The 25130-nt window shown below is 48.0% G+C and overlaps 3 protein-coding genes across 8 annotated transcripts in view; 2 read left to right on the top strand and 1 right to left on the bottom strand.

Annotated features, from left to right (window-relative positions):
* ABCC5 (ATP binding cassette subfamily C member 5) overlaps positions 1 to 25130 on the bottom strand; it is a 205787-nt gene that overhangs the window by 68300 nt on the left and 112357 nt on the right. The gene's annotated exons all lie outside the window — the stretch shown is intronic.
* EIF2B5 (eukaryotic translation initiation factor 2B subunit epsilon) lies at positions 281 to 20185 on the top strand. Its single transcript, XM_080409189.1, has 16 exons — positions 281 to 654; positions 1896 to 2020; positions 2832 to 3017; positions 3116 to 3293; positions 4347 to 4427; positions 5179 to 5256; positions 5337 to 5649; positions 6268 to 6413; positions 6730 to 6868; positions 7504 to 7605; positions 8245 to 8352; positions 9323 to 9413; positions 10146 to 10269; positions 15592 to 15717; positions 17237 to 17347; positions 18412 to 20185. Exons 1-16 carry the CDS (start codon positions 502 to 504, stop codon positions 18475 to 18477), a joined length of 2127 nt encoding a protein of 708 aa, XP_080265315.1. The 5' UTR covers positions 281 to 501; the 3' UTR covers positions 18478 to 20185.
* The window catches only part of DVL3 (dishevelled segment polarity protein 3), a 35791-nt gene continuing 34273 nt past the window's right edge, over positions 23613 to 25130 (top strand). Inside the window, exon 1 of one of the 6 annotated variants that reach the window (XM_080409160.1) lies at positions 23613 to 24012. In XM_080409160.1, coding sequence (XP_080265286.1) covers positions 23846 to 24012 — 167 coding nt within the window. In that variant the 5' untranslated portion in view covers positions 23613 to 23845. The remainder of the gene's footprint in view (positions 24013 to 25130) is intronic. The other 5 variants (XM_080409163.1, XM_080409161.1, XM_080409164.1 and 2 more) reach the window with 5 other exon arrangements.

Below are 25130 nucleotides of genomic sequence, written 5' to 3'. Positions count from 1 at the left end.
TCACAGCTGGGAAGAGTATCGAGAACACGTAACTGTTCCCAAACCTGGAAATCCCGGGGGTCACACCCGAGCACTACGCGCCCCGAGGTGACCCGGGGGATGTCCGTGCGGGAGATTCAGACCTTCCCCTGGCCTCTGCCCTGCTCCCGCGGGCCCTGCGGGCCAGCAGCGCTGCTGCGGCCCCTGCGAGGGGCCGGCTCCCACAGCCCCGCCTGAAGAACGCCCGTTCGGCACCGGCGGGCCCGCGGCTGGCGGAGGGGGCGCCGGGCTGGGGAGGCGGCGAGGAGCCCCCGCACCCCGCCGGCAGCCGCCCTGCCCGCCTGCGCTCTGCGGGGCTGGCTCACGCAGGGCAGCGGGGACCCGCCAGGGCCCGCCCGGCTCCCCGGGGCCGCGAGGGTGGGGCCCGCGGCCGCCGCCAGCCGTGCTGTCCCCGCCGAGCTCCCGTCGCTGCTTCCGGCGCCGACCCGGAACCGGAAGGGGCGGCTGCGGCAGTGTGAGGAGATGGCGGCGCGCGGCACGGCGAGGCGAGGGGCTGGCGCGGGGGCGGCCCGCGGCACCGACCCGCAGGAGGAGCCGCCGCCCCCGCTCCAGGCCGTGCTGGTCGCCGACAGCTTCAACCGCCGCTTCTTCCCTATCTCCAAAGACCGGCCGCGGGTAAGAAACACCCCCCTCCCCCCCGGCTGCTGCCGTCTCCCCCGGGCCGGTCCCTCCGGGGCCGCCTGTCCCGGTCTCCGCCGTCCCTGGCGGACCGGAGCGGGCAGGCCTCTGCCGAGAGGCGGAGTGCTCGCCGGCAGCGGTCGCGCTGTGCCCCACCGCCGGAGCCCCGGGCTGGGTCGGGCGAGGCGAGGCCCCCCAGCCGCTGCCGGCGGGTCCTGGGGGGCTGCTGGGCCTCAGCGTCCGCCCGGGGCTCGGGCAGCCCCCCCGCGCTGTGGGAGCCTCTGACGAGGAGTTGTCCTCGCTTGTAGCAGTCTCTGTTCCCCTCTGGAGAGGCAGTGGGGATCCAATTGCTGCCTTGGTGCTGTTTGCTTTTCCATATGGCAAGGCGAGCTGTGCTGCTTGCTTTTCGTCTGTCACTGATGCAGCAGCAGCAGCAGCAGTGGGTTTGGTAAGCTCGGTTCTGATAGAGGAAAGAAACAAAATCTTTGTGCTTGCCGGCAGTAATGGGTTGAAGAATATGGCCAGAAAAATGCATGGGGAAAGCGCTTTAATTACCCAGATCAGAAGGCTTTATGTTAAAGGAAAGAGCGCTTCTGGAGAATTTAGGTCTGAACAAGTCTTACCTCGTTTGCTGATTAAATGTTGGTGGAGGTCATGATTATACACGCGAGCTCGGGCCTGAACCAAAACAGCACCAAAAATTAATTAGAGAACACTCAGTTGTGAATCAGTAACTCGGTTTAAAAGTGTGGCTTGAGTCTCAGGTCAAGTAAATACTCACTTCACTTTAGGTTGGTTTGGTGGGTTTTTTTCCCCTTGTTTAATTCTGGACACGCATATTCCTGTGGCTTCATCATTCATGTCTGACAGGTTTTTCTTGAAGCAGTTAAAGCCTGAGTCAGGGAATTGGCACTCTGGGATTTCAGCCCCTGCCTCAGTCTTTCATTTGTCTGAGTCTTCTTGAAGTTTTGTATGTCATAGCTTTGCATTTTTTTTATGCCTTCCTATCTGAACTGGCATCTGCCCCTATAGGAGATCATAAATTAGCTCTTACTGTTTAGATAAACTCTAAAAATTTTTGATAAAAAGTGGTGGAGCAGTTACTTGTGTTATTTTTTTTGATATTACTGATACTCTGTCCTTAAGTTGGAAGAGGCTGTTGCTGATGTTGAGGTACAGCGTGTTTATTCAGCTATCTATATGGTTTTGGGTTGGGTTTTTTTTGGTTGTTTTTTTAGGCTCTTTTACCTATGGCAAATGTGGCCATGATTGACTATACCTTGGAGTTCCTAACAGCAACTGGAGTGGAAGAAACCTTTGTTTTCTGCTGTTGGAAGTCAGCTGAGATAAAAGAGCATTTACAGTAAGAATCTCTTCTTCTCTTTAGCTTTATCATGGAAAGGATTCTACTGTCCTCCAACAAGCCTCAAAGGTCTCAGTGATCCTTATGAAAAGGATCCAAGAGATTCCCTTTCAACAATTGTCTCAGTATATGTCAAAAAAGACTATTCCTCCTGTGAAGGAATGTGGTTGTTGAGTGTATTAAAAGGGTTGAGTGATTTGGGACTTCGTTTATATTGGCATTTAACTTTTCTTGTCTAAAAGCAGGGGTTTCCTGTGGGTAGCCATGTAAATTAGAGTACTTGCCCTTTGCATTATGCCATGTCTTGGTGTGCCATGCAGGAGCATATGGAAACAGCTTTCTCTGCACCTTTGCCTCTGCATGCTGCAGGTTTGCAAGCTAAAGAGAAATGTGCAGTCTTTTCCCTGCCTGAGTGTTGTGGTTTAACCGTGGCTGGCAACCAAGCACCACACAGCTGCTTGCTGCGAAAATTAACTCAGTTCCAACCAAAACCAGGACACTGAGGCACTGCTTTCCAAGGAAAAAAAGAAGTTTGGGTTCTGTGTAACTTTTCCTTTTCCTTTGTCAAAACTTGGCTCACAGTAGAATTGGGTTTCCTAGGTTTCCATAAGCTACGGTCAGAGTCTAAACCTCTTCAGTTTATCCGCTGTGTGCAAATGAGCATGCCTAAGCCTATCAATAGTGGGCTCACTGTAACAGGATTCTCCTTGCATGGACTTACAGATGTGGCATGCACTGGGGCACTGTGTCCTAGTGTGTTCTCTATAGAATAGCCTCTTTATGCCTTCCTGATGTGTTTTTCTCCTCCCAGAAAATCCAAGTGGTGCCGCCACACCTCTCCCAACACGGTGCGCTTTGTGACTTCTGACCTGTACCGCTCCCTTGGTGATGTGCTACGAGACGTTGATGCCAAGTCCCTTGTTCGTTCAGACTTCATTCTTGTCACTGGAGATGTGGTGTCCAATTTCAATATATCCAAAGCCCTGGAAGAGCACAAGTAGGTGTTGAAAGAGTGTATGCTTGCCTGGTGTGCTGAGACTCTGGGCTCTTAACTCTCTGAAGAGTGATTTTTAAACTTCTGCCCTTCTTTTTCAGGTTGCGTCGTAAGATGGAAAAGAATGTTTCTGTGATGACGATGATATTCAAGGAGTCTTCACCTGGTCACCATGCCAGGTGCAAAGAGGATGACATTGTAATTGCCATGGACAGTGCCACAAGCCGTGTCCTTCACTACCAGAGAACCCAGGGGCTGAAACGATTCCGCTTTCCTATGGTGCGTCTGGAACTTGACAGGTGGAAGAGGGCTGTGGTAGTGAAGCAGCCCATCCCAAGGAGGAGGTCCTCCTTGAGTGAGGGCCAGGGAGCTGTGCTTGCTGCTGCTTTTGGGGGAGCAGGTGGTAGGAAGTTAACTCTTCGTAAACTGGCCTTTTACCTTTAACTTTTATTTGAGGCTTGGTGAAATTGTGTTGGGATGCACACATTCGGGACTTGTTTCACAGTTTGAAGATGGGGCAGACATATTTCTCACGATTCAGTTTTTGCATTTGTTTGATTCCTTTTCTCCATGTGAAACGGGAGTTGAATGATTTGTGCTGTCACAGTGGTTCCCAAATTGGGATGCATATACCACTATTGTACACAAACCATTTTGAAGTGGCACTGAGCCTGTCACAGAGGGTGGAATAACAGCAGGTGGAAGGGGTAGTACCTCCTATTACCTCTGCCTGTACTGTTTACCTAATAATGTAGAAAATGCTCTGTAAACGTCTGTGGAGGCACTTTCTCCAGTGAGATAGATGGATGTTTTTCTTTTTTCAGCTCAAAACTAAGACTGTGATTATATGGCATTTTCAGCCCCAAATCAGTAATCAGTAGATTATTTTTTACCTTCAAATGAAAACACAGATCACTGTAGGAAGCCAAAAAGGAAAAAACAAACCAAACAACAACAACAACCCACAGCTGTAAAAATCTACAGGGGATATGGAAGCTGCGACTATTGCGTTTTGATATATCAATGTTCTTTGCACACTTGTAGCACCCAGTGACTAAGGTAAGGAGCCTCCTGGAGGAAAAGTGATTCTTCAAAGTACAAGCTGTATCTTGGAGAGCTGCACTATGTAAGGATGAGGGCAATCTTTGCTGACTGACTCTCTATGTGACCAGGCTGTGCCTGCTAAGCTTGTGTCTCTGTAGATTGTAGATTTCTCTGATCTTCAGAACTTAAGCTAGTTTAATTATTCAATACTGCCCCAGCTTATAGAAGGCATTTGGGGTTTGGTACTGTATGAGGCACTCGGATCACTGGAATTTTTTTCTCTTTCAGAGTCTGTTCCAGAACTCTATTGAGAATGTTGAGGTGCGCCATGACTTGCTGGATTGTCATATCAGTATCTGCTCTCCGCAGGTGAGTTCTACCCTTCTGAGGGTCCAAAAGTCAATCTGCATTGCTTCCTTTGTCCTGCTTGTGCAGGGGATGCAGGTGGCCTGAGTGTAGTAAGTTTGGGAACCAGAACTCTCAGCTTTTCTCAGTGATTGAGCTGAGAGCCTGAGTGATCATGTGGCACTCCTCCGTGGGCTGTATGGGTGCTCAGTCTGTATCTGGCATTCCTTGCTCGAGCCCAGGCAGAACTAGACAGTGGATGCATCAGTAGACTGGCTGATTTGGCGCAAGATGAAACTATTCTGGAAAATAAGTGCTTTCACTTTGAGTATATTTACATCTGTGGAGCAGAGGTGAAGGCTGTGCTATGGAAAAATGTCAGTACTTGCAAGCTGGTACCATGTTAGGGTAACATTCAGGGTTATTCCAGCCTAGGCTTGCTAACACCTCTTCCACGTCTGAAAAAGCTGGTTTACAGCCTTCCTTTGAGCGTGAAACTACAAAGTGAGGCTGGGCAGATTGCTTGGAAATGTTAAAGCAATGTTTGTCCCCTTCTGAAAATCAGAATCTGTTCATAGTCTCCATTAGGAGTAGGAGATGGGAAGGTCAACACTCCTAGCAGAAGGATTCAAAGCTTTATTCAAGGCAAGAACATCACTTTCTTGTGCTATATAACACTGCTCTCTGAGAACCACTGAACAGACATTAATTGTCTGGCCTCTCTGGCAATATTTTCTGCTAACTGTATTATTTCCTTATGTTCTGTTCCTGGCAGGTGGCTGAGCTGTTCACAGACAATTTTGACTACCAGACACGAGATGACTTTGTGCGTGGTCTGTTGGTGAATGAGGAGGTAAGGAGAGGGTTGTTAGAAGGGAGATCCTGTTACCTTGCATTAGAGAATCTTCTGACATGCTCCTCCCTCTCTCTCAGGTCCTGGGGAATCAGATCCATATGCACGTAACGACAGAAGAGTACGGTGCTCATATATGCAATCTGCTAATGTACGAAGCTGTGTGCTCTGACATCATCCGGCGCTGGGTTTATCCTTTGACTCCAGAGATGAACTTCACTGATGACAAGAATCAGAGTTACACCCATTCTAAACACAACATTTACCGAGGGGTGGATGTTAGCCTTGGCCACGGCAGCGTGCTGCAAGAGAACGTACTCATTGGGCAGGGAACGGTCATCGGCAGCAACTGCTCTATAACAAACAGCATTATTGGGCAGAACTGTAGGATAGGTGAGTAAAAGAATGGGGGAGCATGCAGGCCTTGCCAGGCAAGGGTGCAAGTTGTTGGGATTTAGTTTTTAATGTGCATTTGGCTCTGAGAGAGGATGGTAAGTGGGTATTGATTGACTTCTAATGGGAAGAAAGGAGAAAAGTTTGCTTTTCCAGCAGAGGAAATAGTTTTCAGGGTACCATAATGATGATGAAAGGTGGAAGGTACTTCATGCAAGTAAGTTGTTTCGATAGTAGAGAATGCATGACTTACTGATCTAGAGTTATTACCTACCAACATCCTGCAAATAAGGGACATCTGTCTCTGTTTTTGTGAACTGCCTGGTACTCCTTGCTAGTCTTGGCTGGAATTTTTTTGTGATTTGGCTGTATTTATGCAAAACCAAGAAGTCAGTTGTTACTGTCAGCTTGTTAAATCTTTGTAGAGATCAAACCTGTCTTTTAGCTTTGGGTAAGAAGTAGCTGTAGGCCTCTAAGGCCAATTTTTACCTTTCATCTAACATCCGTCATGCATCAAGGGCACTGGGATTCAGCAAGATGCTTTCTAGTGGACTCAGCAGTGTGGGAGAGCAACACACTCCCTTGCTCAACATATTTGTGCTTGGTGATGCATAACAGGTGATAAAGTCATTTTGGATGGAGCTTTTCTCTGGGACAGAGTACACATAGCAGATAACGTGGAGATCTGCCATTCTGTTGTCTGTGATGAAGCTGAAGTGAAGGAGAAAGTAAAGCTGAAGCCCCGCTGTGTCCTCTCTTCTCAGGTGAGCTGTATTTATGTCTGTTCTGCTTTTTGCCTGTCTTGGCAGGTTACTAGGCTTACACTAGACCATACCAGAATACCAGCATGCCAAGGCTACTCCAAGCCTTTGTGCAGAGGTGGGGGATATTCTACTGCTCCCACCTTTATCTTATTTTTTTTTGGCTAGGGTAGTGTGATATGTGATTGAGCAGTGCTGATCTTTTCAATTATACTTGTTAGTATACAGCTTGCCTGGAGCAGCCGTTGTCTGTGCTGGTGGAGATACATGGGGGTAATCAGGGTATTTCTTCATTAAGATATGTTGCACATACTTGCAGGTAGTAGTAGGTCCTGGCATCACTCTTTCTGAGGGCACAGTGATCTCTCTGCACCCACCAGATGAGGAGGAAGATGATGATGACCAGTTCAGTGATGATTCTGGCGTGAACAAGCGGGAAAGCAAAGTGAAACTAAAAGGTATGAGGGTCTTTGGTTCCATGCACTCAGGCTATGCAGAGGGCTTTGCCTTGCATGATCTTTTGGGGTCTTTCCCTCCCCCGTTGTAGACTCTGCAGTGCCAGGTTGAAGGTTAGTGCAACATTCAGCTTGGAACATGTTTGTTTTCAGCAGGGCAAGCAAGGATATTCAGCTCAAGTTGGACAGTGAGATGTACCTCAGTATCCCAGTATTAAAATCTTTGGAGACTCAGCTATTTTTCCATTTTTCTTAGAGTAGGGGCCTTGTATGAGACAATAAGGTGAGGTTGGAAGAGGTGTTCACAGTTCAAGGCAAGTTGCAAGATCTATGTCCTCATACCTGGACTGTGTCCAAGGACTTTGTCCTCGTGAAGTGCTGTTTCTACCAGTCTGGGTTTGACAAGGGATCTAAACACGGTCAGCTGAATGTTGCTGCTGTAGAGAGGAGTAAGTTTGTCACTTGTCAAGGCAAGTGAGAAGATAAAAGCTGAAATATGTATGCATCTGCAGGAATCCCAGCTCCCTCTTGACGAAGGATATTCAGGGGCAGTAATGTGCAAGTTATACCGGTCTATTTCAGGTTTGCCTGTAAGCAGATCCAGTACATCTGCCTCCTAATCACTGTTTCTTTTTCAGGTTACAATAAAAAGGATGTAGGCTCAGAGGGCAGAGGCTATCTCTGGAAAGCAAATGACAAGAATGAAGAGGATGAAGAAGAGCAGAGACAAAGCCTATGGGGTGAGGAAAAGTTTAGTGTAGTCACCTGGAGGTGGACAGATGGACCTGTGTCAGGGAAACTGGCTGAGTGGGACACTGATAATTTTGTCTAGAGTAAGACCTGGGCTTTGTGAAGCAGGCCGGCTCCAGATAACGTGTATGGAGGCAAGGTGAGAGGTGAAAGCCGGTGGTGGACCAGATTCTCTCTTCCTGTGCTCTGTGGAAGATGTTTGTTGTGTATTTGACAGAAGCTAACACACAGAGCTGCCTGTGGTGTGAAGGGTGCACTATGGGATACCAGACCCTCCCTTAGAGGGAATATGCTTTGGCTATTCTGGGTACTGCTGGCTTTCTTCCTGCTAGTGACAGTGTCTGCTGACATTGCTCTATCGTGAGTCAGCAGTCTGCATAAAATATGTCTGCTTCTGTCCCTGTCCTTTGTTGTCTGCATGCAGACTCTTAAAAAAAGTCCCATTATCCCAGTGCCAGCTGTAGCATTCCTTCTGCAGCAAATCTAATCATCTGGACCCGCAAGCAGAAGCTTCCTTGCAAGGACAGATAGTTGCTGACTTAGTTGGGAAGTCTCTGGGACACCTGGTTCCTTATGCATATGACAGCTGCAGCTTTCGAGTGTTCAGTGCTGCATCTTTTCTTCATCAGGCCCAACTATGCATTCAGAGGAAGAGAGCGAGTCAGACAGTGACCTGAGCATGGGCTCTGAGGAGCCAGACAGTCGGGCAGCATCCCCTCAGCTAGATGACATCAAAGGTGAGAGATGGTCTGTTAAGAAGTATGGTGGGTCTGCAAGATAATGCAGTCAGTGTGAGATTTGTGCTGCTTTCTCTAGGTGTATTGGGAAATTTGTGGATGTCTGTAATATATTTGTTTCCTGACCTCACTTCCTGCATTTTCGACAGAGTTCTTTAATATGCCTAGTATTGTGTTAACCTGAGGCAGCCAAGGATGAGGAACCAGTCAAAGATTCTCCATCTTTTTCACTCCTGATCCTGGGCCTTCATGAAAGTGACCTCCCTGAGTTGTCGGTTTAAATAAATGGCAGCGTCATTGCCTAAACTCAGAGATTATGTGATGGCCCAGCAGAGTTTCCCTGTCCAGACAGCTTACTGCTGTGATCATGCTGGCAAATTAAATGTTTTTGTAGGAGCTGCCTCTTTTGGCAGATAGGCTTTGGTTTTCTGTTCCGCTGTGTTAAACTTACCTGGATTTGAAAAGAGTTCAAGCCAAACTGGGGGGGGGGGAAAAAAGCCTTTTTCATGTTAAAATACCTTACCTGGAATTGAAAAGAGTTCAAGCCAAACTGGGGGGGGGGGGGGGGGGGGAAGCCTTTTTCATGTTAAAATACCTTCCCAAAGAAAATTAAACTAGTAAATTTTGAGTTTGAATTCACATCTTTAGTTAGGGGAAGATGAGGTTTGTCTGAATGAGAAAGGCTAGATTGTGAAAGTATAATAGAAATTCTGCTCTAAAAGGTTGCACAGATAAATAGCTTTGTGCTGGTTTGTGTGGCTAGATCAATGATACCTGGTAGGTAATCTCCTTTATATTCCACTATTTAAAAGTATAGTTGATGTGGGTTTGTACCAGCTTACAGAGAACAAATAGACATCTGTGTCAGAGTGCTTGCTTTGTTAAGAGCATAGTTTCTTCAGTAATGAACAATTTGAAGAACCTGTGCTTTTCCCTGTCATGTCTAACTACCTGTCCTTTTTTACATTAGTTTTCCAGAATGAGGTTCTGGGTACATTACAGAGGGGTGAAGAAGAAAACATTTCCTGTGACAACCTGGTCCTGGAAATCAACTCCCTCAAGTGAGTGTTCCCTAATGCTGAACAGTTGGGTTTGAGAGCAGATATAGAAAGAAGTGGAGAAACCATGTGAATACCCATGTTTGGTTGTTAAACACTAATTTTATCAGTACAGAGCATGAGAAATGTGGATTAGAGGTCGTAACTGAATGACGACAGAAACTGATGGAGAACTCCAGCTGCATCTATAGGATCCTCAGTGGTTAGGCTTTTCCTGCCCCAATTCTGTAAGGAGAGATTGAATTGCTATTAAGTAACTGTGGACTGAAGACAGCGAGCCACTTCTTGGCACAGGCTGCCTATAAGTTCATGCAGGGGCTGCTGGTCTGTGCATTGCAACATTTGGCCAGCTGCTTACAGCTGGGGCTGTGCTGTGGCGTAGCTTGTCCACTCTTTTTTACAGTAGCAGGTCTAAAGCACATTGTCAGAGTGTCTTTTACCTAGTATTTCTCAGATACAAACCTGTTTCCCTTCTCTTGTGCAACAGTATTCCTACAGCACTCTAGTAAATGTGAGGGTGCTGTCCCTGCAGCAGCTCGTTCCACAGTGATAGCACATTTTCAGGACTTGTGGCCTTATGCAGGGCCTGATGCAATGCACGGTGGTTTTGTTGTCTGAATACTTGGAAAACCAAACAAATAAAAAAACAAGCCTGAAAGACGAAAATCAAATTTTCTGCTCTATGTCTGTGAAGATAGTGTGAAATGTTGTGGGGTCTTGCCTTTTTCATTGCAGGTATGCGTATAACATTGGCCTGAAGGAGATGATGCAGGTGCTCAGTAAAGTGATCCTGGAGTTCCCACTGCAGCAGCTGGATGCAAACCTGGACTCCCAGAACTATTTCTCAGCATTAGTTCCGGTGAGTCCTGCTTCATTTGACTCTTCTTTGGGCTTTTCTCCTAGTGTGTAGGAGTCTGCCTGGATGCCCCAAGTAGTTCCTTGCTGAGAAGACTTTTTGGTGAAGCTAAAAGCACCTGAACTCCTCGAGTTGATGAACGTCTTTGTCTTCTGTAGAAATAAAAGTGAACTGTAATTATTCTACCTGCTTGACAGAATCAGCTGAGACTATAGGGGTGGGGAGCCTTACTTCAGTACCGATGGTTGTTTCTGTTCCCAGTGAGTGGTAGAATAAGTGCATCACTTGTAGAAGAGAAAAGAGAGGGACTGTTAGAGATGTCTTTACAGCCTTGTATTCCAGAAATCCAATTCCATTTCATCATAAACCCTGTCTCTGGGGCATCAGAGAGTGCTCCTCTCCCAGTGGGATCTATTCCAAGGTCTTACTTGTCTGCATACTTTTAATTAGTGCCAGTTTTTTTCCAGCCAAATGCAAAGCCATGATATTGTTGCCTTGAGCAAAGATAGAGGGTTCTGTTGCGTCTCTAAAGAGACGGGTTGTATAATAGGGTGAGAGCAATTTCTATTTCCTGACTTAAGGGAGACAAAATAGGGTAGGATTTGCTTTAAAAAGCAGGCAGTCTTATCTTAATGGTTTTCTTGATCCAAGCTGAAGTTGTATTTTTGTCTCTTCACTATAGTTCACTTATGTAATTGAGTTTTTCAAACTCTGCAGGTTACAAAGGTGCTCTTTTGGGGTGAATGGGTTTGGGAAGGACTAGTTTAATTTGTTTAGGAGATGGAGCTAAAGAGGAACACTAGACATCCTCATAATCCTTTCTGTGAGGAAGTATGTACTTTCAGTTGATGGGGAAGTGTGGAAAACTCATTCTTCTTTACGTAGGTGTAAGCATGGCACTTAAGTAATTTCCTGGACATGTGGAGATGCCTTCTGTAGGAAACATCCATGTGAACTGATCTGTTCATCAGATGGTTTAGTGAGACATTGCTGTTCACTCTGTTTTAATTCTGCTTGCTTTTGTTCATTTTCCCAGACTTTGTTGATTGAATAACACGTCCTGTCTTGGAAAAGGAGAATTAAAGGAGAACTGAAGAGAGTGTTAGAACAGGTGTTAGACTTAAGTGGAAAGCATTATATCTAGACAAGAGGTTGTGTGGAGTTGGTAACTGTGTAGGACGTTTGTTTTTTTTTTTTTTCCCAGCTAGGCTATGGCATCTCTTTCTGTTTCCCAGATCGGGCTCCTAATCTAGCATGAGTAGGGCAGGAGAAACTTTGTGTCAGAGGACATTCTAGTCTGGGATAAGGGATGCTACTTAAATGCATAATGTTTTGTGTAATTGCCCAAATCCCTTTAGAAGCTGAAGACAATGGAAGTACATGAAGGCCTTAACTCTGGGTAACTTTGTGTATATTTCATGGCAGAAAAGCTGATGCTCATGGTTAACAGCAGAGACAGGAAATCAACTTACTGACAAGTGATAATAATCTAAATGCAATATTCAGGGTGACCGTGCCCTGTGTCATGGAGAAGTGGAATTTCTCTAGGCAGGGAATTGTATGGCACGTGTATTTATGAAACTGATATTATCCGTAGATTTATCAAAGAAAGCTAAGTGCCAAGCCAATTAACTGTCATGGTAGCCAGTTTCTCCAGATGCTCCTTTGTAAAGAACAACCAGGAAGTTTCTTAGAGAGTCCTTCTCCGGGATGGTTTTGTGCCTTGGTGTCTCTACTGTGTGCGGAATTGTTGTGCTGGCTTTCTGTACCAAAATCAGCAGGAAGGCAGTATCCTGGTGAGGTGTACTGGTAATGTTGAATTGCACACATGATATTAGTCACCATTACGATAACCCGATACGTTTGAGCTGAGATGTACCTCTGATGGAGGCAGTGAATCAGCCTTCAAAGGCTTATTAAACAGACATCGATGGTCTTTCCTGGGCAGCGCTACTTTGTATATTTACCAACAGTGCTCTGAAGAAAAGAGACCAGTTCTTCTGGCAGAACATGCATGTTTGTACAGCATCTGAAACAGTGGCTTTTCTGCAACTTGTGGTTCTCTAGTTAGTAGAAATTACCCTCCATTAATTTACTAATACTGACTTACACCCTGAGAATCCCAAGCGCTAGTTTGGTATAGGTTAGTACATAGTGAAAGCACGTTGCTGAAGTGCGTAGCTATGCAGCTAAAACTGCCTCAGTCAAGAGCAGTGTTAGGCTGAGATCTGCTTATGATGGTTTACATATGGCAAAGTGTTATTTTGTGTGAGATGGGGATACTTGCCTTCCGAGAGTGGTGAATATCAGAAGCCCACTGAACTTTACAGAACTGTTTTATGTTTCTAACTCTTTGTACCTCAAGTCTGACTAAGAGATGCTGAACAAAGATGTGATGCTTGTGTAAGAGTGATGGTAGAACAGTCCCAGACACCTCAGGAGGGGAAATTGTGGAAATGCCATAGTTATGATGTATGGTTTTACTTGAAACCACAGTATGTGCTCTGAAATGCTGGCCCCTGAGCATGAAGCTCTTAAGTGTTGCAGCAATTTTAGGAAACAAGCATCTGGTAAAGGATATGCCTCTGGGTATATTTCAGATGAAACATGGAGGCTTGAGAAATAGTTACCCAGTTCGATGTATGTCAGGCATCTTGTTCAGCCCTTGTACAAGTTGGAAAGCAGAGATGGTATAGAAAACCAAACCTTTCCTAAAACTGTAGACTTGATTTGAGCAAATGTGGCTGAAGCTGCTGATAAACTGAAGGTTTCGCTTCTGTTGTCACTGAAGCAGCAGCACACAAGGTTACATAGGTGAGGATGTCTGAAGAGAGCTGGGGAGGCAGTATAGCAGTTCAGTTTGCTGAGCTGGCTAGTGTCTGCATTGCTGCCCAGCAGCTAGCATGTGTGGTGCACCTTGTCAGGTTTCTGTTAGGGAGCCTTACTCTTTTGTAATGTCATGCAAGTGAACACAACCTGGGATTGCTTATTCAGGGACCAAATGGATCTCTGCTTTCACTGAAGCAGTTTATGGTGATTGGCACAGATGCTGTTACGGTGTAACAGGCTGGAATTACATCTTTGTCCCTTGTGCTTTGCACATGCTTCATGATGGTGTTCTGCGCTGGAGGTAGGGGTAAAATAGGCCTGCTGCCAGATCTGATGAAAAAATGAAGCAACCTGTCAGAGAAATTTGCTAGACTGTAGATTGTTTTGAGGAGTTACTCAGGTAGAGTCAAAGCCTGGAAAGTTACATTGTCCATAGGGCTCTGTCAGGTATCTTTCCACATTTTTCAGTCTTTTATTCAATCTAAAGTAATTGCAAGCTTCTAGTTCCCCAGTTCAGATTTTCATGAAACTCCAAAAACAGCTTCTCTGCTCATACAGGCTTATTAGGGCTGCTTTTGCTAGGGGCTCTGTGGGGCTGTGCCCTGCTTTCCCCATTAGCACCAGTTACATACAGTGCATGTTCTTGGCCTGAGATGGTATATTTTTTCTTCCTTCCCTTTCCCAGCAGTAGGCATACTGGATTGAGTCCTGGGGTTGTGAGTGTTTATAGCAGTGCTTTCTTTATAAACAACTTGCTTTCAGAAACTCATGGCTTCTGGTTGGAATTGGGCCAGCTTACGATTTAAAGGCATTAACAGAAAGGTATTACAAAATATTTCTTAGCCTGAAAAGAACTTGCTAGTAGCTTTATTATATTTGAAGTAAAGAATTCCAAAGGATAATAAAAATGCAGGAGATGGTTGTAGAGGAGGGAAGAGTGTTTAGAATTAAGCATTTTATTAAAGACTAAAATACTTTCTGGAAGTATGCCACACAACCCTCAGTTTTTTGTTGTGATACCGTGATGATTAGGATCATTCTGTACTGTTACTGTTATTCTTTGAACCAGTGGATGTACTACCATACAGATCAGTTAGTACTAATCCCCTTCTTTGTTTCTGCTTAAGGCATGCAAATTCCAGCATGGTTGCGTAGCAAATGTGTCTGAAGAGGTGATGGAGTGTATGTAGTACTAGGGAGCAGTTGAGCAGTGTTTCCTAGTACAGGCACCTTTGGTAGTCCACACTAGCCTGGGGTTCTAGCTCTGCTATATGTCCTGGAGCTCTTTTTCTGGCAGGGCTACTACCGGGACAAAATAATTCTGGTTAACCCTGAATGTAGGTGACTCAAAGCTTCTTCATTACATCCTAAGCCTCTGTGAATTACCTGTTTCCCTTCAAAACGAACCAGATGTATTCTGTAAGGAGACACTTTTGAAGGCACATCAAAACAGTATAACTGTAAGGGCATGCCAGGGATGTAGTTGCAGTAATGCCTGCTGTTTAATTAATCCATTTTAAAAGATGTGGAACTCTGATTTAATTTCCTAACTGTTTTTGTAGGATGGTCTGGTCATGACCTGGCCAGTGAGGAATTTTTTGTATCGTATCCTAGTTCTGATACCTTTTAAAATAGTTACGGACAGGGGTCTAAGTATCTTTATTACATTACCTACTATTCCAGATTCAGGTCAGTCTGCATTGCTTTGCAGAACTTTCCTTGCTGCTTACTTTCCAGATATGTACAACAAGTGGAAGAGCTGTGGGGGACTTGGACAGAAATACTGTTTGAAGAGGCAGCACCAAAATCATTAAACTAAAGATTTCATAAAACTAAGCCTCGGAGGAGAGAGCTGAGATCAGCTAATAGTGCAACAACTTCTTGCCCTTCATCCCTGCTACCCATTCCCTGCAGCAGACTCCAGGATTGACAGAATAAGCCTGTCAAACACACAAACATGTAACGTGTACTTAGGGGCTGCTCCACTGCATTCCTGGTTTAGGGGTGGCTATTTTGCACTGTCCATTTCTACTCAGCTGGTAATTATCCTGGCATTGTCTTTTTCTCATTTTTCTTATTTGCTTTTCTGCTTTGAAGGAAGGTTCCACTGAAATGTCAGCTTCTTTGTAGGGGAAAGGTTTGAGTAGCATGTGTGTACCTCTTCTGATCCATCTGCTGTGAAATGATTTTCTGTAAGACTCCATTAAACACATTTATTGTGATAATCCAGTATTCCACCCAGAGAGGCAAAAGCAAGAAAACTAACAGATATCCTCAGAGCTGCTTAGTAAAACTAGGTCCTAGCTGCATATGTGAAACTTAACAGCATCTGTTTCACGGACAGAGTGGGGCAAATATATTAAGTAGTCAGCTGAATGGTTTCTTAAAATGCTTCCCTGGGTCAGTTTCTTAGCACAGCACAGCTGAGGAAAAGCAGGGCTGAGTGCACACATCCATCTCGTAGCTCAGGAACTCTTCTGTGTGTTTTCCCTGCAGCTGTTGAAGAACTGGACCCCGTTGTTTAAGAACTACATAAAACGGGCGTCAGATCACTTGAATGCCTTATTTGCCATTGAGGAATTCTTCTTGGAACATGAAAGTCTCTGCACATCAATAGCTAAAGTGAGTATCTGCTCCCAACTCGTGAGGACCTGTTTTTGCTAGATTCATTGTGAAATGCATCCTGTTTGCATCATTGGCTTGTCAGCTTTAGAGGAGAGAATTTTTGGGTCTCAGTGGAGAGTGTGTATAGAAAATCCATCTATAACAATTGCTTTTTTAAAAAAAAAAAGTCTGTGTCTGTTTGTGCCTCTGAGGGACCACAGCTGAGGGTGAGTATTAATTACCAGCATGCAGCCTGAAGGGAGCTATTATTTTGCAGCTTCTAACCTGGATGCCCTTGTTGTGTGATGCTGGAAGAGGTGAGGCCAGAGGCTTGCTTAAGGAAGAGCTTTTCTTCATTTGTCTCTCTATGGTCCCTGGGATCCAGCTGCCAAATGGTTTATCCTGCTTTAGAGTACAAAACAAGCAAAGCTGGGAATAAGGGTGGGATTTCTTATTCAGGCTGAGCTGGTTATGAAACTGGGAATAAAGGGGAGCTGACCTATCTCCCCACTTCTGAGAGTTTTCAGTGTATTCCTCCTCACCCTCCTTCACAAATATTTTGTCCCTGCATTCCTTCTGCCCTGTCACACTGAGAGCATTTGACTTGGATCGGAAGTCTTTCCTTTAGCAGTGTCTCAGGAAAACCCTGTCTCTTTTGGAAAAGTTCTCCTAGAGCCTGCTTAACTCTTGGTTCCTTAAGAGTCCTAACTTCTGCTACCAGTGCTTCTGGCTAAATGGCAAAGCACTTAGGACTGTAGCCAAAAGCCTTCAGTTTGGTGAGCCAAAATGTCCTTGAAGTACAGCAATGGTTTGGCATGTGTCCATTGTTCTGGGGGCCTGGGTTTCCCTGGAGGCTGGGAATTGAAGTGACACTTGATATTTGGAGTTGGCAGCCAGCTTTGTCACTGCTTTGCCACAAGGAGACCGACTGCAAAGTGCTTGCTCTGCCTGAGCACAAAGGCACCCTGAGAAAGCATGATTGCATCTTACCCTCGCTGCACTGGGCCAGAGTTTGAGCTGATAAATGACCAATTGCTTTGACACCTGCCATAAGGCAGTTTTAAGAGAGAACTGGCAGGAGAAGGGAGTCTGAGGCAGAGCTGGATAGATTCATACTCTTCTGGGCACGTGTCACCGTTGTGTGTATGTGGGCCAGCGTAAGTTGTTTGTTAGATCTGCTTTGGGGATGGGTTTTGGGATGCTTTATAAAAGAACTTAAGTAACGTCTTGAACTGACATCCTCTGTGGCCCTTTGTTGCCGACAGCTCTCAATCATACCCAGCATTCTCAGAGCTGAAGCTGATGGGGCTTGAACTCTGACTCATTATGTGTCATAGCATGTAACTGTCAGGAACATAAGGCTTGGTAGGAGAAGCACAGTTATTTTTAACAATAAAAGCAAAACTAAGCAGACTGAGTGCCTTCTGTTGAAGATGGAGCCGGGAATCACAGAGTACGTGCAAACTTTGTACTTGGACACGTACTAGGCTCAAAAGACTTTATAGAGAGCCCTGTTCCTCTTTTCTAATCAATGCAGGTGTTGATGACCTTTTACCAGCTGGAAATTCTGGAAGAAGATGTAATTCTCAATTGGTTCTCTTTGCGGGACACATCTGACAAGGGAAGGCAGCTTCGTAAAAACCAGCGGGTAAGTCCCAAAGGTGTTCAAAGAGGTGGGGGGAGGGGGAGGAGAGGGACAACAGCTGCTGAAAGAAACTATGAGTGGGTGCCACTGTTGCCTTCTGTGGAGCAGCTGCCATTACATGGTAGGCCAGTAATGCACCAGTGCATTGAACACTAAGCAACACAACTTTTTTCTCCAGAGCAGACATTTCTGTGCATTCTGCCATAATCCTGTTTGGATGGGGAATAGAGGTAGTAGGAGAGGGAGACTGGTTTTAGTAGGGGCTCTGTAGCACGAGGCCAGCACTCTCTGGAGTAGTAGCACGGCTTCTCTAAGCCAGCACCCATTTGAAATGGGGCTTTAGGCCAATGCCCTGTGTGCTGGCCCCATGCAGTTCCTTTGAAGCTTTCATTCCTGGCTCGCCAGTCCCTTCACATGTATTTCTGAGCGTTTGCTGTACTGAGTGGTTTCATTTGGCTTGTTGCAAAGGAGCACATAAACTTCCCCCCCTCCGTCAGGCAGAACTTTGCGCTGCAGTTTGGCTGAGCCCTGTTCTAGTCCCTTTCCTTGGATCTGGAAGAGGAGCAGGGGAAAAAAGCAATCTCTGAAGAACTCCAACTTTGTTTAAAACCTTTGCAAAGTCAGCTCTTGGTATAAGTCAGCAGTGCTTTCAGCTGCTTTTCGAGCCCAGTTAAAAGGTAAAATGAGCTGCCTTTTCTCTACAGCAATTTCTCAGGGAGTAGGATTTTCCCAGCAGTTTTCATAACAAGTCTTAGCTAAAGTGCAGCTGTCATCTTTTCTCCCTCAAGCTCTGAAAAACCAGAACTTTTGTCTTTTTGCCGAGTGTTGTGGGGGAATTGTCTGACTGGAGGAATCTCCCTCAGGAATCTAAACAGTCTGTATTTGTCCATGGCATCCCAGTTGTTTTACATCTAAACTTTGGTCTCTCCTTCAATCTGCCTCCATTTCCATATCTCCTAGAAACACTCTTTCTCATGCATAATAGTGGTACTCACTGACACAGTGTGGTTGTTGAGCGTTCTGTTTGGTGTCACTTGTTAACCAATTACATTGTATTCTCTCTGCAGCTCCAGAAGTTTATCCAGTGGCTGGAGGAGGCAGAGGAAGAGTCGTCTGATGGCGACCAAGACTGACATGGTGGTTCGGTATGAGAAGAGGCACTCCCTCTGCCTTTCTGGGCTGAGTGGGCAGGGCAAGATCAATGCCAGTGCATGGTGTGTAGATGTGGGGCCTGACATCGAAGTGACTGACAATCCCATCATAGTTGTGTGTTCCCAACTTTGCCACTTCCCTCCCTCCCTCACTTGCCTAGTGCCGCCTTATGTTGGATGGTTGGAACCCAATGTCAAAACCATAAGGGAAAAGCAGGAGGTGGTGATACCTAGGATCCCTCTGGAGGCTGGATATGATATATTATAAGCTATCTTTTGGAAGGTCTTTGTTACTAATACAAAGGGAGAAAATAGATGCAAATGTGTACAACGCTCTTATAAATTTAACTGCCAGGGTTGTGGAAGACTGGTCATATAGCTAAGTTATTTGGAGTCATTGTTGCTTCTGTAGCTAAGAGAACTCCTACTGAAGAGACACTGGCAAGGTTGGTGAGTTGGGAGCACATGGATTAGGATCTGGAGTGCAGGACTGAGATTCGGGAGTTCCTGTGCCTGAAGAAGATGCAATTGTCTGAGGATGCCCAAGGCATTTTGAAGCCTAGAAGGCACTTCTGTGATCTTTCCAAAAGGGAAAATCTTTTGCCATCTGCTGTGCTAGGATCTAACACAAGGTTGCACAGTAGAGTTGGTAAAACATTGTGTTTCCCCCTTCCGTAGAGTAGGGGATAATGCGTGCTCCGTTCCCCCTGCGGGGGTTGGCTAACAGTGGATGTGCACTGACCAGTGAAATGCTGCATGGATCACTACATCTTAGATGTGATCTGTCTTCTGTGCGTCCCCAGCTTGGCAAATGCTTTAGAAAAGTGTCTGTTCCTTTATTTTTTTTATAAAAAGGTAGTGGAGGTGCCTGGCTGCTTCTGCTGCACCAACCTCACTTGTGCTTTGCTCTGAGGGCACTGACCACACCAGCTGCTTTAAGGAGGATGCAAGTTCCTAAGTTCTGCTCCAGTGTGAAAAGGAGCAAATGGTATTTCCTTCAACAGCACGTGCTTTGTGTTTCCACATGACTTTAGTTACACAAGCTTGCTTACTACATGTCCTTTTATTTATTTGAAAACTTCCCTTCCCTCAGCAGGGAAAGTGCTGTAAAGTTCAGCAGCCGCAGAGCAACTCGGCATGCAGCAGGGAATGAGTGTGCCTCTGGCACTGCGTTGCCAGACAATGTGTGGCAGTAATAAGGCATTTAAGAACAGCTTTCTTGGAAGTGTCCCTGTGCTGTGTTCTTTCCTGCTCTCAAAGAACAGAGCACAAAAGGCATAGCGAAGAATCAGCTTGTGTTCATAGGTTATTTGTTGGATGTGCTGACCTTGCCTCTGCCCCTTCAGGAGGAGCACGGAATAAATCCTTTGGGGGGGGGGGGGGGGGGGAGTGCACTGGAGCTGCCCACTCAGGATATTTACTTGGCTGTTCTGTGGTGTCACAGTTGTCAGTGAGGGGACAGCGTTAGGTGCTGGAGACCAGGGATACTGCCTCTTAAAAACTGACGTTCAGGCAGGGTGATCTTGTGCACTCACACTATCAGTTGCCAGGGTTGTGCATAAATGTGCTTGTTTTCTGACATTGCAAACTCAGTCTTGTAAATGTTGGGGAAATAGTTGGTATCTGAATTTTCTGTATCTGCCAATATTTAATTCAGGGAGCAAATAAAAACTATCCTGGTGTTACCGGCTTCTTTGCTTTGTTTGACTTTGAATTGTATGTCTCCAGTTGTGCCACATGCCTGAGCAGGGCTTAACTGGTAAGCTAAATAACTCATTGCTACTTTTTCCTCAAGAGATTTTAAGCGCATAATAGGTAGGTAGGTAGGCAATCTGCACGCCATTGAATCAGTATAAATGTTCAGTGATAACTCATGACCTCACTGTTTACAAGTAGAGAACAGTTAATTAAAACTTCTGAACTTAATCCTGAAATGGGTGAGGTTTGGTTTTGTACAGGATTATGTTGCAAAGATGAACCTTAAACCCTGTGAAACCTGTTATCCTTTGCCATGATGAGAATTAGTGGGAACGCTGGCTGTTAGGTACTGCATTGTGTCCTCCTGATGTGGGGGAGTAAGAACTGGCAGAGAGGGGGAAGGACAGCTGCAGAGCTCTTAGTAAAACCATTTACAAACCAGCTGCAAGACTTGGTATTTTTAAAATTTCTTTGGACATCCTAAGTATTTTTTTCCTTTTACAATGTAAAGATGGCTTAAAAAGTAGGTTTAACATACAGTTCTGTAAATGGCTCAATTTTGCCAGAGGCTCTTGATCCTTTGTACCAAGTTTTTTCCGTTCTTTCCTCCTTTGCTTCATAGTAGCAAGCTTGTTCATGGTGTGAGCTGCTTTCTTTACCCAGGGGTTAAGATCCAAGGGGACAATGTTGCTCTGTGGCCAAATATCCTTATCCTTCAGGCCTTGGTGGTGTGTGGGGGGTGGTGGTTTTACAGGTGCCGAGAACAGAGTAGAAAAAAGGAGACAAAGTAGGACATTTTATATTCTCCAAGGTGAAGTTCTGGCATGGCACAGCATCCTTACGGGCAGGTAAGTGTATACTTTTTAAAGGAGCGTTAATTGCATTGCTTAAGTATAGGGTGGGCTTGATGTTTTCTGTTGTTTTCAATCAAGATTTATATTTGGTTGGAAGACTAGAAATGCCTTTGAGACCAACCTTGACTGCACAAACTGCATCCATCTTTTTGAGCAATGTAAGCAGTATTTTTATTTTTTCTAAGGCCATAGTAGTCAACTTGTGTGACTTTCCATCTGACATGGATGGGTGGGTGAATGAATGGCACCTGGTGTTCCTCCATCAAACCCAGAACTTCAGTTAACAATAGCGCGCCTTTTAGAAAAAGATAGCAGTTTTGTGCTACTTAAAGGTGTAAGCGATGGAACTCAAGTACATCCACTTCTGCTTCGGGCTGTTTCAAGATGCACTAAAATGCCTGGAGCCTGTTTACTCTGTAAGGAGAAGCAATGCTATCGATGCTGCAGTTTTTAAATGTAGACATAAGCCAACAGGCTGTTCAGAATCCCCTACTGCTAATTTATTTGGCTCTGTGTTCCTCCATTAGGAGTGAGTTGTACTTCACAAGACCTCTGTGAAAAGTTAAATCAATCTATTGATTTGAGTCTGTTCAATCACTTGGCCTGCTTTAAAAGAAAAGGCTGCTATGACAATGAGATTTCATCTGCTACCGCCATGGGTGTGAGTGTGTGTGACACTCTTCCTCTGGGCTGCATGTGCTCCTTTGTCACCAAAAGGGCAATTTTTTGAAGTGCTGAGCTCCCAAAGGTGTCTAGTACATAGAATGCAGGCTCCAAGGTGCATCCACAGCTGTGCTGGGAGGTGGGCGAGAGAGTGGCCCTCTCGGGGGAAGACTTCTCATTCTTTCACAGGAGCCCAGCTTTTGGGGCAGGGAGGTGTTGCAAAAAGACTTTGAGATTAGCTCTGTCAGGATTGACACAGTAAGAAAAAGCTTAAACTAAACATTTCCATTCCTGACCTGGATTCTTCTTTCCAGGTATGCTGGCTTTTACCACAGAGCTCCAAGCATGAGGAAGTGACAGTCTTCCAAGAGCTGGTGTGGAAACATGGGAGAGCCTCACGCCTCTTACAACTTCTGCTAACCTGAGGTCTTCCCTTGAATTTATTTTTTTTTTTAATTTAATGTCGGATTCTTTACCTAGTCTAGCAGTGCTGCCCAGATAATTGCTAGCAACGCCTACAGGACTCTTTCATGCATGAGGAGGCTATTTAGCTCATGCCTGTGTGCCTGAGGAGCTTGGCTCTGTTCTCTATAAGATCTCTCTGGCTCCTCTTCCTACGGCAGGTGAGTCTGGTGCTGAGGGCTGGTGATCTACTCTCATACCCCATGCAGGCCCACGGTGTGGTTCTTCCCTGCACTTGTTCCTTCTAATCCAGGACAGTGCAAGGCGGTTCTGGCCCTCCCTGGTGGTGGGTGTTGCCCAGGCCCCATCCACCCCAGCTTTGCTCTCGGCCACAGCTCCAGGAAACTGCTGATGAAGACGGTTCCTCGGCGCCCCTTGGGTGCTGGCAAGGTTTCCAGAGGGGAAGCCAGCCAACCCAGGATCGCTGCAGCACCGAGGCAAGTCCTAGGGGCTGGGATCACAGTGCTGGTGACTGTAGGCGAGAGAGTGATAGAGTCCAGGGAGAGAGAGGATGGGGAAGGAACCACAGAGCCAAGGGGCTGTTGGAGTTGATACCGTGGCCTCTTCAACTGTGCATGTATGTGGAAAGGAGGATGCTCATGCAGAGCAGAGGAGGGAGCCTGCTTCGTGAGGAAATGAGGCTGGGGAACTTGAAGGCACCCAGCGCCCAGGTGTAGGGGGTGGTTGTTGCATGGTGACAAGGGGTTTGGAGGGAAGTCACAGCTGGAGGGGAACTGGGGCGGGAGGTAATGTGCTCCTCTTGTGCAGCAGAGTCCCTGTATGGGCTGGTCATCAGAGACAGAGCACGGGGAGTTCAAAGGAGTCTGGACACGGGAGGACAGGGTGGAACAGGATACGCTTCATGTTCTGTAAGCTGTACTCAAGGGACACGTAGTACGAGGAGCGTGGGGAGGGCTGGAAGGTGTGTGAGAGAGGACCAGGGCTGCAGAGGTGGGAGGCCTGGGGGGTGTGCATGAGAAGCAGTGGAAGTGGTGGGACCCAGGAGCACGTGTGGCACAGGAATGAAAAGTGTGAAGCAGCATCAGTGGGTGCAAGAGGGGATGAAGGCTGAATGGGGTGGGAGCCCAGGAGGGGTGCGTGCCGGTGCGGACGGGGGCTGTGGGCGCACGGCGGGCACGAGGCTGTATATAAGGGGGCGCGGATGTAAAGCAAAAATCCGAACCCGCGCACGGGCGGTGGGGCTTTGCCGGCCCGGGGGGCGCGTGGCCCGGGGGAGAGGGGCGGATGGCGCCGGGGGTGGCTCCAGCTGCGGGGGGCGCCTACCGGCGCGGGAGCTGGCGGGGTCTGGCTCGGGGTTGTGTCGAGCCCCGAGCCCCCGTCCCGGGCTGCCGGCTCCCGGCTGCGGGCTGGGTGCGCGGCGCGGCCCCCCGCGGGGCGCCGGTTCCGGTTCCGGCGGAGCCGGGGCGGCGGGCGGGGGCGGAGCCGCCGGAGCCCGAGCCTGCGCTCTGCGGCCGGGCGGCGCTGGGACCCGGAGAACAAGGGGCGCGGGGGGACCGGGCGCGCGGGGCCGCAGCCGGGCCGGGGCCGAGGCGGGGCGGGGGCCGGGCCGGGCCGGGCGGGGGCCGGGGCCGAGGCGGCGGCCGGGGGTCGCGGGCCGCGCCGCGGGCGGAGGAGGGGAGGCGGCGGAGGCCTGGCGGCCGGGCAGGGGCGCCATGGCGGCGGCCGAGACCAAGATCATTTACCACCTGGACGAGCAGGAGACGCCGTACCTGGTGAAGCTGCCGATCCCGGCCGAACGCGTCACCCTCGGCGACTTCAAGGGCCTCCTCAACCGCCCCAACTACAAGTTCTACTTCAAGTCCATGGACGACGACTTCGGGTGAGCGCGGACCCGGGCCCGGCCCGCCGCCGCCGGGGGGGAGCCCCCCGTGCCCACGCGCGGAGGGCGGGCTCCCGGGGGGGGGCGGGGGGGGGGGGAGCTGCTTGGGCCTCCTGGGGACACCCGCCCCGCACGCTGCTGGGGCCGGCTGCCCCCCCCCCCCCCACGCCCGGGGGGGCTGGGACCCCCGGGGCCGGGCGGTGCCCTTCGGGATGGCGGCCCCTCGTGCCGGTCTGGGGAGGGGGACCCGTGTCCGCCCGCCGCCCCTACTGCCTTGCCTTGGAAGGGGACAGGGATGGTCATCGCCCCCCCATCCTGTCCCCCTGTCCTTGCCCCCTGTCGGGGGGAGGGCCCCCTCGCGTGCACCCCATCCAGGGGTGCGAGCATCCCCAGCTACTTCACCTGGGGGGGCGGGCTGGGAGCGATACCCACCCGTGCACATTCTCTGGGGCTGGTGGTCCCTGTGTGCTGCCTCTGGGGACAGTCCCCCATCCTCCCTTCCCCCACCCCCCCTTCTCCCGTTAGTTCTGGGGGCCGCTGCCCCGCCCCCCCCCCCTCCTCCCCCCCAGCTCGCTCCTCTGTGGGGGAGCTGGTGGTATTCTCCGGGCACCTTCTCCAGGGCTGCACCCTTACGTCTGCCAGAGGCACCCTGGAGGACACCATCACCCTGTCTGAGGATCACCCCCTCCCCGTGCTCATGATGTTTGGGTAGCGCTTTGCCAGTGCAGCCCACCCTGGGGGTGTATAGGGGTGGTGTCCCCCCACGTATCCTACTTGGGATTGTTATTCTCCATCTAAAGGGCCTAGGCATCTCCCACTGTGCCTGCCCGGGGAGGGCTGCCCCTTGTTCCCTCAGCCAAGAGGGTGCAGGGGTAGTGCCCCCTCCATCAGCCGTTCCCAGAGAGTGGATTTGGGGACAGTTTTGTTCTTCGGCCATCCATTTTGGGGAGGACCATCCATTTTGGCAGCTTTGTCCTCCGTATCTCATCTTTGGGAAGAATGGGTAAAGGGGACCAGCTTTCTTCTCCTGTGCCTCCATGGAGAAGGAGGGAGAGCTCTCCACGTGCTGCCCATCTCTGGGCAAGGGGTGTGTGCAAGACCCGCTGTGCGAGGTACAC

Source organism: Falco punctatus, assembly GCF_963210335.1.
Source record: "Falco punctatus genome assembly, chromosome: 13".
Classification (NCBI taxonomy): Eukaryota; Metazoa; Chordata; class Aves; order Falconiformes; family Falconidae; genus Falco; species Falco punctatus.
Note: the sequence above shows the minus strand (reverse complement) of the source record. Positions and strands in the feature narration are given on the sequence as shown.